The sequence below is a fragment of the Panulirus ornatus genome, chromosome 19 (assembly GCF_036320965.1).
Source record: "Panulirus ornatus isolate Po-2019 chromosome 19, ASM3632096v1, whole genome shotgun sequence".
Taxonomy (NCBI): domain Eukaryota; kingdom Metazoa; phylum Arthropoda; class Malacostraca; order Decapoda; family Palinuridae; genus Panulirus; species Panulirus ornatus.
The window spans coordinates 64,289,717-64,305,470 of NC_092242.1; the positions used below are offsets into that span (position 1 = coordinate 64,289,717).

General features: G+C 48.8%; 1 protein-coding gene across 6 annotated transcripts in view; it reads right to left on the bottom strand.

Annotated features, from left to right (window-relative positions):
- The window catches only part of Cht6 (Chitinase 6), a 66,153-nt gene extending 50,610 nt beyond the window's left edge, over positions 1–15,543 (bottom strand). For all 6 annotated transcript variants that reach the window (XM_071674148.1, XM_071674144.1, XM_071674147.1 and 3 more), the window contains exons 1-2: positions 15,440–15,543; positions 8,446–8,497 (exon numbers count right to left, since the gene is read on the bottom strand). In XM_071674148.1, coding sequence (XP_071530249.1) covers positions 8,446–8,497 — 52 coding nt within the window. In that variant the 5' untranslated portion in view covers positions 15,440–15,543. The remainder of the gene's footprint in view (positions 1–8,445; positions 8,498–15,439) is intronic.
- Positions 15,544–15,754: the final 211 nt, after the last annotated feature.

The window sequence follows — 15,754 nt, forward strand, 5'->3', positions numbered from 1 at the left end:
CCGACCTTTATAAAGCGTCTGTGGTCAGAAACCCCCTACAGACCTCGCCAGGTCATAAGAGGATGGAAGAGATAAGTTTTCAACAATCGTGGTTTATTTCTTTCTTTCTTTCTTTCTTTTTTTTTCACTTCTTGTGTTCAGTTTCATTAGGAGATCTTAATGGTGTTCGTCATGTAGGTTATAATACGTCATTCCTCTACATCCTACGCTCTCAGGTGTAGTGACGTATGAGGAAAACGTAGATGATTGTTATGATTCTTCTGTCGACAGCTTCTGTCAGTCAGTCAGTCAGTCAATCTGTCAGCCAGTCAGTCAGTCAATCTGTCAGTCAGTCTGGCTGACGAAACACGATTATGAGTATACTGAAGATGTTTGCGGAGTCAAATTCTGATTCACTGATGGCATTCTTGTCACGCTGTGTGTGTGTGTGTGTGTGTGTGTGTGTGTGTGTGTGTGTGTGTGTGTGTGCGTCACTTGGTCCACCCTGGTTTATGTGTGGGTGGTGGTGGGGGGATGTGGGAACTCAGCACCCCTCTTCCAAGGCCTTATAACCTTGTCTTCCCGCCCCGTCGCCGCCTCCTGCAGGTGGCAGACTTATAACGCAGGTCTGATCCTGCCCAGGACCCGAGGTGAGGGTGAGGGTGGTGGTGAGGGTGAGGGGTGGTGAGGGTGAGGGGTGGTAGTGAGGGGTGTTGGTGAGGGTGAGGGTGGTGAGGGTGAGGGGTGGTAGTGAGGGGTGTTGGTGAGGGTGAGGGGTGGTGAGGGTGAGAGGTGGTGGTGAGGAGTGGTAGTGAGGGGTGTTGGTGAGGGTGAGGGGTAGTGAGGGTGAGGGGTGGTGGTGAGGGGTTGTTATGATCACGTGGGTGACGCCCGGTGATGACGTGACGGAATCTGGAGGCAACAGTGCATGATGTCAGGGTTGTCAACGGGTCTCCACTGTCTTGCTTTGACACCCACCAGTCGTCACCCTGCTGGTAACGCTGATTGGAGGGGGTACACACACACACACACACACACACACACACACACACACACACACACACACACACTCACTCATGATGCTCCGCACATCACACAACTGGTCTGGCCCTTGACATCTCTGTGTGGTAACGCCACCCTCCCACTTCACACACTCTACATACTAAGCACATAACAGGAACGCACTTCCTCCCCTGAAGCAGGGAGGGCGACCTTCCACGCACCCTCTGCTCTCCATACTAAAGACGCAACAAGGCTCTGCTCTGCCCTTACCCTGGAGCAGCAAGGGAGACCCTTACACCACACCAGCAGGAAGGCTGGCACTAAACCTGACGCACGTCTTGGATGGCACTAAACCTGACGCACGTCTTGGATGGCACTAAACCTGACGCGCATCTTACACACACTCCTAAACCGTTCCTGTACAACGCTGACGATAGGGAGTTCCTGTGTGTGTGTGTAGCTAGGATGCCCCACTCCTGGTCGAGGCTGGAGTGTCCCTCCTGATGACTGTACAGTACACCAGGCACTATCCAGATAACACACTGTGTTGTAGCACAGGTTACCTTCGGCTGCCTACCAAAGCCGGTGCGGTGGACATGCAAATCACGCAGCGGTACCAAGTTCCCATTTACCCAAAGGGGTTAGGAAAACACTGCCTGGAGGCCATCTACTGAACGGGGGAGCAAAGGAATGTAACCTCAGCGTTAGGAGAAAGCAAAGGTGGTTTTCATGACGACGTGTCCCACCACGTAGGGACGGGTAGGGGGGTGGGGGGAGGGGGGGATGATGATAGGCCTTATAGAAGGAAGAGAAAGTCTGGTCAGGCGCTTCAAAGAGCGTCATGTCCGGCTCCCCACACTTGCCGTTCTTACCATCACGATCTCTGGGAAGCGTATGTGTACACTTCCTCTGTGTGTGTGTGTGTGTGTGTGTGTGTGTGTGTGTGTGTACTGGAGGGGGGGGTCGGGGGATGAGGAGGGGGAAAGTATATGACTTTCATCATTAACCTTCAAACTCCTCTCCCTGGCTGGCCGAATGTCGTCGTGTGTTCGTATTGGTTCATTACGATCGTCTGTTGTGTTTAAGCCATCCTCAGGTTACCCTTGTACACCCACATCTTCCTTTGGCACTAGGAAGTCCCAAGGATCACTGGATGCCAGTCCCTGAGGTCACCAACTACGCTTGACGTCACAGCAGAGCCAATTGTAGAGTTAGACTTGATAATGAACATGTCACAAGTACAGCCGCCATCTAAGTTTGAGTTACACTGAAGTCCCCAGCGTAGAGGAATGTGAAGCTGAAGTCACAGTCAAGTCACGAATGAAGTATGACGTCACAGTGAGGTCACAGGCTAGATCTGACGTCACAGGAAGGAAGTATCTCCCGCCAAGTTTTGCTCAACTGGCAATTAAGAGGAGGAAGATTTCCTCTCCCAAGGTCTGATGGCGAAGTTTTTAACACCGTCTCACGCTGCTAGGGAGAGTCTCTCTCTCTCTCTCTCTCTCTCTCTCTCTCTCTCTCTCTCTCTCTCTCTCTCTCTCTCTCTCTCTCTCTCTCTCTCTCCACGATCCGGCAGGAACCCTTACCCGTCAGGTCAAAGGTCACGCCATCGTACCCAGGGGTGGTCATCCGGTTGTGCTGTTCAAGGCTGGCAACATGATGGGCCGACCTCGCTTGTCCATACAGGTGCCCCAAGTGTGTGTGTGTGTGTGTGTGTGTGTGTGTGTGTGTGTGTGTGTGTGTGTTGGGGGAGAATGTCCAGAGGAAAAGAAGTCATGTTGTGGGACTGCATTCTTGACGACAAAGAAAATCGACACAGAGGGGAAGTAAAATGCTACCGAAGTTGCTAAACTCCCTGAGCACGACGGTACGACCCTTGAGCACGTTGGCACGACCCTTGAGCACGACGGCACGACCCTTGAGCACGACGGTACGACCCTTGAGCACGACGGCACGACCCTTGAGCACAACGGCACGACTCTTCATGATCCAGAACTCGACGCGAACCTTCAAGGCTCACGTCAAGACCTGGACCATCAACATCTCCAAAGATCATAACTCTCGTATTCAAGCGTCGCACAGTAGTACCCCAGAGGGCCTTGGTACTCAGTGAGTCTTGTACCGTGGTGCTCGAGGGGTTTACCAACGTTCCTAATATGGTACAGCCACACACACACACACACACACACACACACACACACACACACCAACGATGCCTACGTCATCGTCCCAGTGTGCTTGAAAGGTACACCAGGAAATCCCACAATGGATTCCGTGGCCACTAGCCACCTCACCACCACCTCCCACCCACGGCACAGCCCAACAGCCGCCTCGCTTCTACGCCAGGAAGGCGAAAGTGGAAAGACGTCTATGTGTACGAGACACAGCGGACGTGCGTCATGTTCGATTTAATGGCTCCAGCACCAGAAGGAGGTAAAGGTCGTGTAGCCACGACCAGATACCATACGTCAAATATATGAAGCATAAAAACTTGATTCTCTTTCATGATTCGCTGTGGAGCCAGAGAGGTCTTGCTTGACCTGTCATTTAGGAGATGTGGGCGCGTACAGGGAGGTAGTTTGAGGCACAGACGTGGTTCTGTCGAGGCTTCAGTTCACAGTAGAACGATACAGCTTCACCTGTGGATCGAGGAGAGACCCCGTTCCCCCAGTCCAAGATGTATATATTAAGTGAAGCTGGTTCGACTGAAACGGGTTGACTCATAGACGACAGAACGGAACTACTTTTGTAATAGATGAAACTCTGAAACTACCTACCTAATGAACGAAGCTTTGAAAAATGATGAAACTACTATCCTGGTCAACAGAACACTCAGATTATCTTGCAAACGATGAGTCGAAACTAATGAACAAAAGAACAAAACTGCTAAATGAAGCAGTAAGGCTACTTCTCTTGTAAACTAGTGTTCAAGTTTCATTCAAGGAAGCATCCCAACTGATTCACTAACGAACAGGAGAAAAAAAGCTGCTAAAGGAGAGAGAGAGAGAGAGAGAGAGAGAGAGAGAGAGAGAGAGAGAGAGAGAGAGAGAGAGAGAGAGAGAGAGAGAGAAACCCTTCCCTGTAAATGTCGGAATGAAGCCGATTCACCAGCGATCGTGGGAACGAGACTGCTTCGCTAGTCACTAAAGCTCTTAAAGCCCCCGAGGAATCGAACCCCACCACCGGGAGTAACAGCAAACAAGACTCTCTATTTGATGGTAGCGCAGCGGTCGGTCCTCGGCCTCATCATGGCTGATCTCTTTGTTTGCTTTTAGAATTACAGGCCATCTATCTTGTGAAAATAGTAAGGCACTGCGTTACCTGATTGCTGTTTGGCCGTTGGCAACGCGTTGTCATGTCTGTTTCTTTCCGTACACCGCTGAGCTTTGGAACTTTTCACCTTCTCATGTCTTTCTGAGCATGTGTAACACCTGACCTTTAATCTGTCCACTTCCTGAAAGAATCTTAAAAATTTCTCTTCTTTCTTCTCTCCTTGTTCCTTTGTCTCTTCAACGCTTTATTCATGATTCATTCAGGGCCTGTTATTCAGTGAAGAGACATTGGAAGAATTAAGTCGTGGGAAGATACTGGCTGTAACGGGCGAACCCTCGAACGCACCAACAAGAAGAGAAATATGTGAAGACATAAGTAAGGACTGAGGAGCCATCATAATGATAAACTAAAATACTGATTGAATCACATTATCACGTAGCGATAATGAGAAATTGCACCACGAGAGATAGAAAATACATGGCGAAAACTCTGTATTATGTATACATACAAAACTAACTTGTATCTCGCTGTGTTGTGAAGACACCATCAAAGCAAGTTGAAACCAACAAGTTGATAAGAATTAAGGATAACGACACAAGCAAAATCAAGGGAGAGGAACAGACTGATTATCATATAAGAGGCTGAAAGAACTCAAACTTTACGTACTATAAAGAAGAGAAATATACATGACGACCCACACATGACAACAAATTCAGGGTGTTTGAGGCAATATGTCCAACAAGGAAGAAACAGCGGAATTAAGACTGCAATAATCTTCCAGAACAATTCCAAGAGAGATATACAAAGATATACGAGTGCAACAATGCACAACACAGACTCACACAAAATAACCGTCCTTAACACCGACTTAGAGCAAAAATAACAACCTATAACACGATCTTGTGGGAGGTTCTAGCCACACAACCATCACAACAGTGGTCCATAACCTCACCATTACAATGACGACGAAGCATAAACCAACAGGTTCGTCCACGTATCTTTCTCGGGTCTTAAATCTCCCACTAAACCTCTTCCTCCCTGATCGCCCTAGATAGACATCCTATCCCTCCCTGACCGTCCTAGATAGACATCCTATCCCTCCCTGACCACCGTAGATAGACATTCCTTTCTCCCTGACGCCCTAGATAGACACCCTTTCCCTTCCCCGACGCTCTTGTCAGACCCACCCCACCTATCGCCTCAGCCAGGCCCCCCTCTCCCACGCTCCCTTGTGAGAGCTCTCTCACTGGCACCATGGTAATGATGTGTGTGTGTGTGTGTGTGTGTGTGTGTGTGTGTGCGCTGGCCGTGACGTCACATGTTTACAGTTCAAGGACGCGTCACGTGACAAGCTGGTCGAGATGCCAAATGTTGATTATTTCCAATGCTCGCGTTATCTATCTACGTATATATCTGTCTATCTGCCTACCTACCTGCCTATCTATCTATCTACCTACGTATATATCTGTCTATCTGTCTACTTATCTATCTACCTATATGTCTATCTATCTATGAATTGCTATTTTCGTATGACACAAATTCGCCTTCGACTCACAGATCTGTGTACCACAAGACACACCCCAGTCCTTCCTGCTACAACGAACACCCTCGCTGGTTACAGCGTAGCGAGACGTCTGACGCCAACGCTTGAAATACTGGACGTAAACGCGTCTTGTGGGATTTTTTTTCCCCCCTCTGTAGCCTCAATGAGAGTTAAGCGTGAGTACCTGCCTAGATATTGGGTAGGTCAGGTCCCTCCTCCCTGGTGATGAAGTGGGGTCCACTGCGACGGGGCGTCGGCAGAAGGAGGAGAAGAAGGAGCAGACGAGCGGGGAACTTGGAGAAATGGGGGATGATGAAGAAAAGAGATACACGAAGAATATGAAGAAAAGGAAGGCAATGAAAAGGGAAAATTACAACAGGAGAAATACCCAAATGGTGAGGGAGATCACACACACACACACACACACACACACACACACACACACACACACACACACGAACGCTGAGTAACCCAGGGAGGAAAAGTGTTTGGAAGTTACTCTGGAAGACGATGGATGACGCATGGCATCCGACCTTACCTCACCCATGGCCGGGGTACCTCACCCAGGGCTGGGGTACCTCACCCAGGGCCGAGGTACCTCACCCAGGGCCGGGGTACCTCACCCAGGGCTGGGGTACCTCACCCAGGGCCAGGGTACCTCAACCAGGGCTGGGGTACCTCACTAACTCAGAGCCTGGTACCTCTCCCACTCAGGGCCAGGGCACCAGAGGCAGCGAAAGACGTGCCTGGGGGGCGTGGAGCTCCTGCCGATTAGATCCAACCTAAAACTCATGCACTGGTGGCAGGGCGAGTAAGAGGGTTTCCACCACCCGTTTTTGCTGTGGGTGCGGATGTGGGGAGAGAAAATGGGAGACAGACTCACGTAAATGTCACATTAGTCTTTCAAATCAGTGACAACACCCATCATCGGCGACCAAGAGAGGCGCCACAGCAACAGCTAACGCCGGCGCGTCTGTAGTTTATCATCATTTACTTCTCTCTCTCTCTCTCTCTCTCTCTCTCTCTCTCTCTCTCTCTCTCTCTCTCTCTCTCTCTCTCTCTCTCTCTCTGTCCTTTAAATGTCAGAGTTTTACACATAAACTCTCAAGTGACATTTGTTGTTTCCTTCTTGATCACGACGGTACGATGCTTGACCTAGACGGTACGAACCTTGAGCACGACGGTACGATCCTTGAGCACGACGGTACGACCCCAACATACCAACAATACATATACGTATAAACAGCCATGAACATCTGTATAAACACATACAAACAAGTGTACAAAAACACAGAACATCACTTCTAGAAACCAGTGACAAAATGCAAGTGTGTGTGTGACAAGTAACGATACTTTTTACCATCTTAAACTGCGTGACTGAAAGTCTCTCTCTCTCTCTCTCTCTCTCTCTCTCTCTCTCTCTCTCTCTCTCTCTCTCTCTCTCTCTCTCTCTCTCTCTCTCTCCACAGACACAGACACAGAAACACACACACACACACACACACACACACACACACACACACACACACACATACACACACACACACACACACACACACACACACACACACACACACACGAATGTAATGGTCTTCCCCCATACAGAGCAAACAGGTAATTACAAGCACGATCACAAAGACAGACAGACAGACAGACAGACAGATAGACACAACACCCTGACCTCTGCCCAGTCCACATCCAGGAAGACAAAGTAACCTCTACAGTTACACGAGCGTCACTGAACCCTGTCCTGACCAGACCTGACCTGACCTCCGCGAATTACGTTTTCTTCAGACCTTGACTGGCTGTTCAGTTACATCACTGTGACCTTCATCTCTCGCATGACAGTCAGGAGAACAGCACAATCAATGACAGTCATGACAAGGCCATTACCCTCCATAACAGTTGAGAATAAGGTATTGCAAACACAAGACCAGTTCTATAACAGTCAGGTCGCACCTTACACACAAGTCGTCAGGATCATAAGACTTGCAATATTTTTGCAACTGTGCAACTGCCACTACAGAACCAGGCAGTACAGAACCAGTCAGTACAGAACCAGTCAGTACAGAACCAGTCAGTACAGAACCAGTCAGTACAGAAACAGTCAGTACAGAACCAGTCAGTACAGAACCAGTCAGTACAGAACCAGTCAGTACAGAACCAGTCAGGACACCACTATAGTTACATCCAGTGTCATGACTTCCACAAACATATCTCCCGTACCATTCCTTCATCTTTCCCTGATGGTCGTTCGTCAGTTACATACAACCTGACATTATAGGACACGACTGTGGAGGGCAGATGTGTTGGTAACCGTAAGGATTACCTGATCTCTCAGAGCGTAAGTGCAGCGTAGGTACATGGATAAAGTGATCCTGAAGGATAAATGGGATTCTGGTGTTCAAGGGTCGTGCTAGAGTGTCGTACCGTCGTGTTCAAGGGTCGAACCGTCGTGCTCAAGGGTCGTACCATCCTGCTAGAGGGTCGTGCCACAACAATATACACACGAGGAGGTTCACTTCACCTGACGCCCCAACCCTGACTCATCTCACTGTCTCTACTTCACTTAACGAGGTACTTAACAAGCTACTTAACGAGGTACTTAACAAGCTACTTAACGCTACTTTATGGCTTGGATTACTTACGTGAATGTGCCAGAGCCGCCAGGATGGCAGCTGCTGCCAAGAGGAACCTCATCTGTGGAAAGAAAAAGGGGAGAAAAATAAATATCAAGAAGAAAAAAAAGTATTTGTAAAATTAGGGTCATTATGTGTTACGTGGTGAGCCGCCCTCTCTGGAGCTTGTGTGGAATACTAAAGTTAACATATAACATGTGGGTCCCTACTGTATGAGAAGGGACGTGGGTCACAGTACCTATGACAATGTATGGAAAAGGTAGATAACTTGAGGACATGACTGGTTCGTTGACGAAGTTGTCTGGCAGTAATAGTATCTTACATTCCCACAATAGTATCTTACATTCCCTCCTCCTCACCCACCACTCCCTCCGGCACAACAGTCAAATACCCATGAAGGAAGACCCTGCAGTATACGCAGAGTATACTGGCGTGGAAATTCTATCGGAAAGGATGAAAGGAAAACATAACGTGACGTAACCACACCCAACAGATACTCTGGCGAAAGACTTTTAGTTGGCTGCTCTGTCAAGATACAATCTCGGGGAACGTGCAGATATCCACCGTCATTCTTATACAAGGTTACTCTGGGATCATTACTGACTTTAAAATACATGTCTAGCCTTGTCTGGAAGTGAAATTATCGTTCTTCACCTTAACCACATTTTGGGGGGGGTAATCTATCTCAGTGTTCTCTATCTCTACAGCTGGAAAAGAAAATATATATATATATATATATATATATATATATATATATATATATATATATATATATATATATATATATATATATACGTTGGCGCATGACTGCAGTACAACTCCATGGCGGGACATGTGACGTCACTACTGCGGGAGAAGAACATTACGTCACTCTCCCGTGTGGGGGGGTAGTAGTTACCAATACTGAAGGGTATATGATCGCTGTTGGCTACAGTGTTTAGGGAATTTCTTTAGTATAGAAAAGTGAGTTTATTGAGGGGGGTCCTTCTCTCTCTCTCTCTCTCTCTCTCTCTCTCTCTCTCTCTCTCTCTCTCTCTCTCTCTCTCTCTCTCTCTCTCTCTCTCTCTCTCTCTCTCTCTCTCTCTCTCTCTCTCTCTCTCTCTCTCTCTCCGGTGACGTTTCCCCGGGTTTAGGGAAGGGCCAGAAGGGAGTACGTATAGGGGAGATAAGATAGGAATGAGAGGGAGAGGCAGTGGTCAGAGGAGACGCAGAGAGAGAGAAGACGATAAGGTCTGGGGAGACAAGATATGACGACAGAGAACGGGTAAGTGGGACAGAAAACGGTAGAAGGGGAGGAAGAAGAAGAAGGAGGAGGAGGAGGAGGAGGAGGAGGAGGAGGAGGAGGAGGAGGAGGAGAAGAAGAAGAAGAAGAAGAAAAAGAAGAAGAAGAAGAAGAAGAAGAAGAAGAAGAAGAAGAAGAAGAAGAAGAAGAAGGCAGGATAAAGGCCAGCAAAGAGAACCGAGAGAGCGAGAGAGAGAGAGAGAGAGAGAGAGAGAGAGAGAGAGAGAGAGAGAGAGAGAGAGAGAGAGAGAGAGAGAGAGAGAGAGAGACAGGGAGCTTCCATGGGAGGGACAGGGGAGAGGATATCACAGGAAGGTGGGAGGGTCAGAGGTCGGGGGGGTGGCAGGAGGTCGCAGGCCGGGTCAACGTGGGAGAGGGAAGGGCAGCAGCAGCAGCAGGAACGTGGGAGGACCATGGTGATGGGAGGCTCTGGCTGGGGTCACTCTGGGTAGTCAAACCTTACACGGACGAGGTTATCCTTTCCCATAAGTGAGAGGTGTTGGAGAGAGAGTGAGGGGTGTTGGAGAGAGAGAGATTGAGAGGTGTTGGAGAGAGAGAGAGAGAGAGAGAGAGAGAGAGAGAGAGAGAGAGAGAGAGAGAGAGAGAGAGAGAGAGAGAGAGAGAGAGAGAGAGAGGTGTTGGAGAGAGAGTGAGTGAGAGGTGTTGGAGAGAGTGAGTGAGAGGTGTTGGAGAGAGTGAGCGAGAGGTGTTGGAGAGAGAGAGAGAGAGAGAGAGAGAGAGAGAGAGAGAGAGAGAGAGAGAGAGAGAGAGAGAGAGAGAGAGAGAGAGGTGTTGGAGTGAGAGGTGTGGACAGACGACGGGGGTGGGTGGTGGTGGCGTTGGAGGGCCCGTTAGTTGTTGTGTCAAGGCGGGTGAGATCGACTCCTCACCCCCACCAGATCTCCCCCTCACCCTGTTCCTCCACACCCGAGCCGCCACTCAGCTAACCCCATTCGGTCCTAGGTACCCCAAACTAGGGGGCACTTACCTACCACCCAATGAGGCCTTGGTAACCCTCCCCCTCGCCCCAATCTGGCACTTAGATAAACCCCCTCAAAGTGGGACCTTTGTATTCCTTGCCAGTCCTTAGGTCTACTTAGCCGGCACCCAGGAGCCCCCAAGCCGGCACCTACCTACCCCTTGGTTGGTTCCTGTCACATCCATCCAGCCATTACCACATCATACCAGTTTTTCAGACCCCAATACTTTACTCAGACTTGAGTCGAAGGATGACGTAAAGACGGACGAATGATCAAGGTACTTGGGTAAAGGCAGAGTAATGCAAAGTGATAAAGGACTTTAAGGCCGAGTCTTAAAGGCCGACTTGGAGGAGGAGTAAAGGAATATCGAGAATGAATGAAATCAGCCAGAGTCTGACACCAGAGCCTTGATGATTCTACTCCTCCCACACACACAGGGTGTACTACACCCAGGTGGCTCTTGACAACAGGGTCTTACACCAGTGCCAAGGGTGAGGTTGGAGGGTGAGAGGGGGGGGAAGGAGGGGTATCTCTCTCGCCCCTAAGGGTTTCTGGCAACACTAGGAGGTTATCTCTCACCCACAGGGGCTCTGGCAATAGTAGGAGGGTACGTCTATCCCCCAGGGTCTCTGGCAACACTGCTCGGTCCCGTTGGTCGGGGAGGGGGGCCTTACTCACTCCTTGGTTACCTTGTATTCTTTTAGGCTTTTTCCCCGTTAAGCCTGACACACTTGACTAAATATGTAGAAAAACTTGACGTAAACATCATTTATCGTTCTATTTATCTTCATTGTTTTCCATTTGTTATATAAACTTTGAAAAGGATCCCAATTGAGCGAGTGATCAACGAAATTCCTTTCTTATCCACAGGGAAAAAAAGTGCCCTTTCGTGTGATAATCACATCATCAGGGGAGACGTAGCTAGGACGCCATTTGGTAAACAAGTGACTACCCAAGTGGAGGTCGGGTGCGTTCAAGTCTGGCAACATGCGTATCATAAAATTGACCATGTGGACCAGCCACTATCTACAGACCTTCAATAATAATGTAACGATTCTTTGTGTAACTGATAATAGAAGACTCAATGATATTTCTCGTGGTACAAGAGTTAATAACTGAAATGGCATTACTCCAGTCAATACAATGATCATGATATTCTAACATGATTTAACAAGGCAATTTGATTCTTGTCCTGTTCTTACACTATATTTATGTTGCTTGCACCACGAGAGAGTTCAAAGACTCAATTTGAAAATCAAAGTTAGAGAGCAAAGTCAAATATCAAGACAATGGACCAGAATGAAAAAATAAAGTAATGGCGCGATATCTAAAAGTATTCAATGAAGTCAAGGTGATGCAGGATGACAAACTCTGTAAAGCCACACAACAAAGATCTATTTCAAAACAAGAAAGTAAGTATACCTGGAGAATAAAGTTAACGGGTTAAACAGAAAAGTAAACCTACGGAATGAACTCAAGGAGTGAAGGTTAGAAGTGTAGCTAAAGTGTGAGGTTTAAGGAAATAGTCTCAAAAAAAGGAAATCTATCTGAGAACAAAGATGAAATATAGACAATAAAGACAGCGAGTATATCTAAAGTGTAAATAGGGATATCGGTCAATACATCACAACGAGAAGGTAGAGCAAGAGTATCAAGTTAAACAGTAAAGCCAAAGTAACGCAATAAAGAAAGGGTGAGAACGAGTGTGAACTGTCGCCTGATTCCTTAGTAAATATTGAGAATGACTTAGCACAAAGGTTTAGGTCAGTAAGGTACGTGTGTGTGTGTGTGTGTGTGTGTGTGTGTGTGTGTGTGTGTGTGTGTGTGTGTTGCAGGTGTACGGCATCTCAACGATTGGGTCGAATCACCTTCACGACGGCTGGTGGAGAATCGACGAAACCTGGGCCAGGTAAGACCTTGAGTTGAGGACGAACACCAAGTCTGAGGAACAGGTTTATGAGGAACATAGATCCAACCACAGGAGGAAGAAGTAAAGGAGGAGGGCCCAGGAGAACCAGAATATGAGAAGGAAGAGCCCTGGAGAACCAGAATATGAGGAGGAAGAGCCCTGGAGAACCAGAATATGAGGAAGAAGAGCCCTGGAGAACCAGAATACGAGGAGGAAGAGCCCTGGAGAACCAGAATATGAGGAAGACAGCAAGCAGGCAGGCCTGCCGTATGGAGGTGAGTGAAGGACTTTTATGAGGACCTGAGGGAACCACTAACGGGTTTACGAGCCCTCCTGGGCCCCCCTCTCTCCCTACGTCCAGCTGGTCGTCCCCAACTTTCCAACACTTTCTTCTCCTTTAGTGTCGACAACGGGGCCGTGGCTCCTCTTCTTTCACCATTAAGAAGGCTCCAACTTCCCTCAACAACAGGGTCGTTGCTCCTCTCCTTTCACCATTACTATGGCTCTAACTCTCATCCTCTACAATAGGGTCGTCCTTCCTCCACTTTCCCCATTCACGGGGCTCTAGCTCTACCCTCTACAACAAGACGGCTGCTCGTCTTCCTCCATTATTCAAAGGGTTCGAAGCTCAGATCTGAACCTCCTGCGGGCGACTATGTCCTGTATGAACTCAGCCTCGACCCCTCGACCAACACACACACACGTAAAGGATAGCTCCCCCTACAACTCCTCCAGAGCTTCATGGCTATACCTCATTGACACTCTCGACAGGTTGCGGAAGTATGAAACGGCTCCGTCTACATCCCCTACAACTGCTGAAGTACGGGAGAGCTCAGGTCATACCCCAGTACCTCCACCGTCCAATAAATGATTCGACATTCTGTTGATTTACGTTGATGCGAAACGAATGATTCACAAACCAGTTGCTACCTACGGGATTGGTGGTGTTCGGACATTACGACCCCCGTCAAATGTCGGTATATCATGTGATCTGAAGGGGTTCAGAGAGGTCAATAACTGTGGAAATCTGGGTATTATAGTCAAAGGGCGTGTTGGTGTGGTCGTCCAAGGTCTGGTGGAACTCCTCCTGGCGAGGCATAGGAAGGTTCGAGTCCGGAGTTCGACAAGATCTGGGTCACCTCAACACGAATCATGGTAAGGTTCAAGTCAGGGGTTCGCCAGGATCCGAACCACCTCTACACGATTCATGGGAAGGCTCGAGTCAGGAGTGTGATTGTCTCTGAACCACCTGCGGGCGCGGCAAGGGAAGGATTGAGTCAGGGGTTCACCAGGATTCGGACTACTTCCACACGAAGCATGGAAAGGTTCGAGACGGGTTCAACTGGATCAAAACCACCTCCAGCAGAAGCATGGGAAGTTTCGAGACGGGTTCGACGGGGCTGTGGCGCCCGTCTACCACTGTGATGGAACAGGTTCCTGTTTCAGGCACATTCGTTCGACCTCGAGTAAAGTCCATCGAGTTATTTTAAGGCATCAACGTCTCACAGAAAGTTGCTGACATTTTGTAGCCCTTAATGCCAGGAACAAAAGGCGAATATACAATGGTCTGTTAGCACTGGCTCTCTATTGTCCATGGTTTCATAGTGATGCAAGAAATATGAAGGGCGCGTATCGAACCTCGATGATTATGATCACTATTCGTCGGTGCGTTGAAGTCTCTCCAGAAACTCCTACGTAATGGCGAACCGTTTCATTTCTCTCTCTCTCTCTCTCTCTCTCTCTCTCTCTCTCTCTCTCTCTCTCTCTCTCTCTCTCTCTCTCTCTCTCTCTCATATCACCTACTTGCATTCACCTTTTTGTAAAGTACAGGGAGGTGGTTCTACACTCGTGTGGGGCCCCCATCTCTTGAACTTTCTGTGCTGTCAAACAGATATTAGAATTTCTGTATGCTGTCCATATTCTCAGCTTCATCGGCGCGCGTGTGTGTGTGTGTGTGTGTGTGTGTGTGTGTGTGTGTGTGTGTCTGTGTAACAAGGTCCCGTTATCACAGCAAACCAATAACATACGATCATCCGCCAGTCCTTCCATCAGCACGTAACACAGGTGAACAATATGGCTCCCTTCAGCACGTAAAACAGGTGAACAATATGGCTCCCATTTTCTGCACAGTAGCCGGCATGTTGCGTCTCCCAGGACAATGGGTTGGCTACACTCCCTCCGGCTGTCTCTATGTGAGAGGGATACTGACCGTCTGGGATCTCACACCACTCCTCTCACTCGCTACAGCAGAAGGCAGCACGCCAGCACCAGCAGGACGCCCGCCCCAGAAGTTCTCTGGTATTTCGGTATGTCCTCGATTCGATTCTCTGACGTAAAAAAAAAAAAGAATTAAATGTCCGCTAACAAGACCTTGTGAAGTGGACGGTCGTCGGGTGTTTGGTGTCTTAACTGTACAGGGGCGAGGAGGGAGGGAGGGAGGCACTTGCGTCTGTGGTCAGCGGGTGAGAGGCGAGTTTTTCTGTTGAGGCCGCGGAGGAGGTGTTGGGCGGCCCCACACGCCAACAGCTGTTTTAAGAGGCGTCTTACCGAAATCTACACAGCCGAAGCTTTATATTGACGAGCCGCCTCTGGACACCATGGGCCTCGTAACGTACATAATATTCGTATATACTTCCTCTAAAGTCTTTGACTAAGAATAATTCCACAAGAGGAGGCAAGACGTCAGATTGAAAATAGGACAGCCATAAGAGGGACTCGAACTAGTGCCAGAACCACTGGGAGGGAGAGTCTATAGGATATAGCCTGGCTAGCCATCCATCCACGGAGCTACCTGACCGACCCACGATCTGGCCAGGTAGCCAGCCAACTCACCGGTGTGTCCAGCTGTGAGCGGACGCGTGTGATCACTAGGGCAACAAGAGACTGACTGACTCCCAAGCGGGCGGGCCCGACCCTCCGCAGCCAACCTTCACTGGCCCAGCGAGAGAGAGAGAGAGAGAGAGAGAGAGAGAGAGAGAGAGAGAGAGAGAGAGAGAGAGAGAGAGAGAGAGAGAAACAAAGTTAATTTTCTCTCCCCTTCTTCACCCTCTCTCTCTCTCTCTCTCTCTCTCCCTCCCCTGAGGCCCTTTGCTTGAGGTATTATTACAACCTTGGTAGCCACACTGGAGGTGCGTGCGACACAAGCGC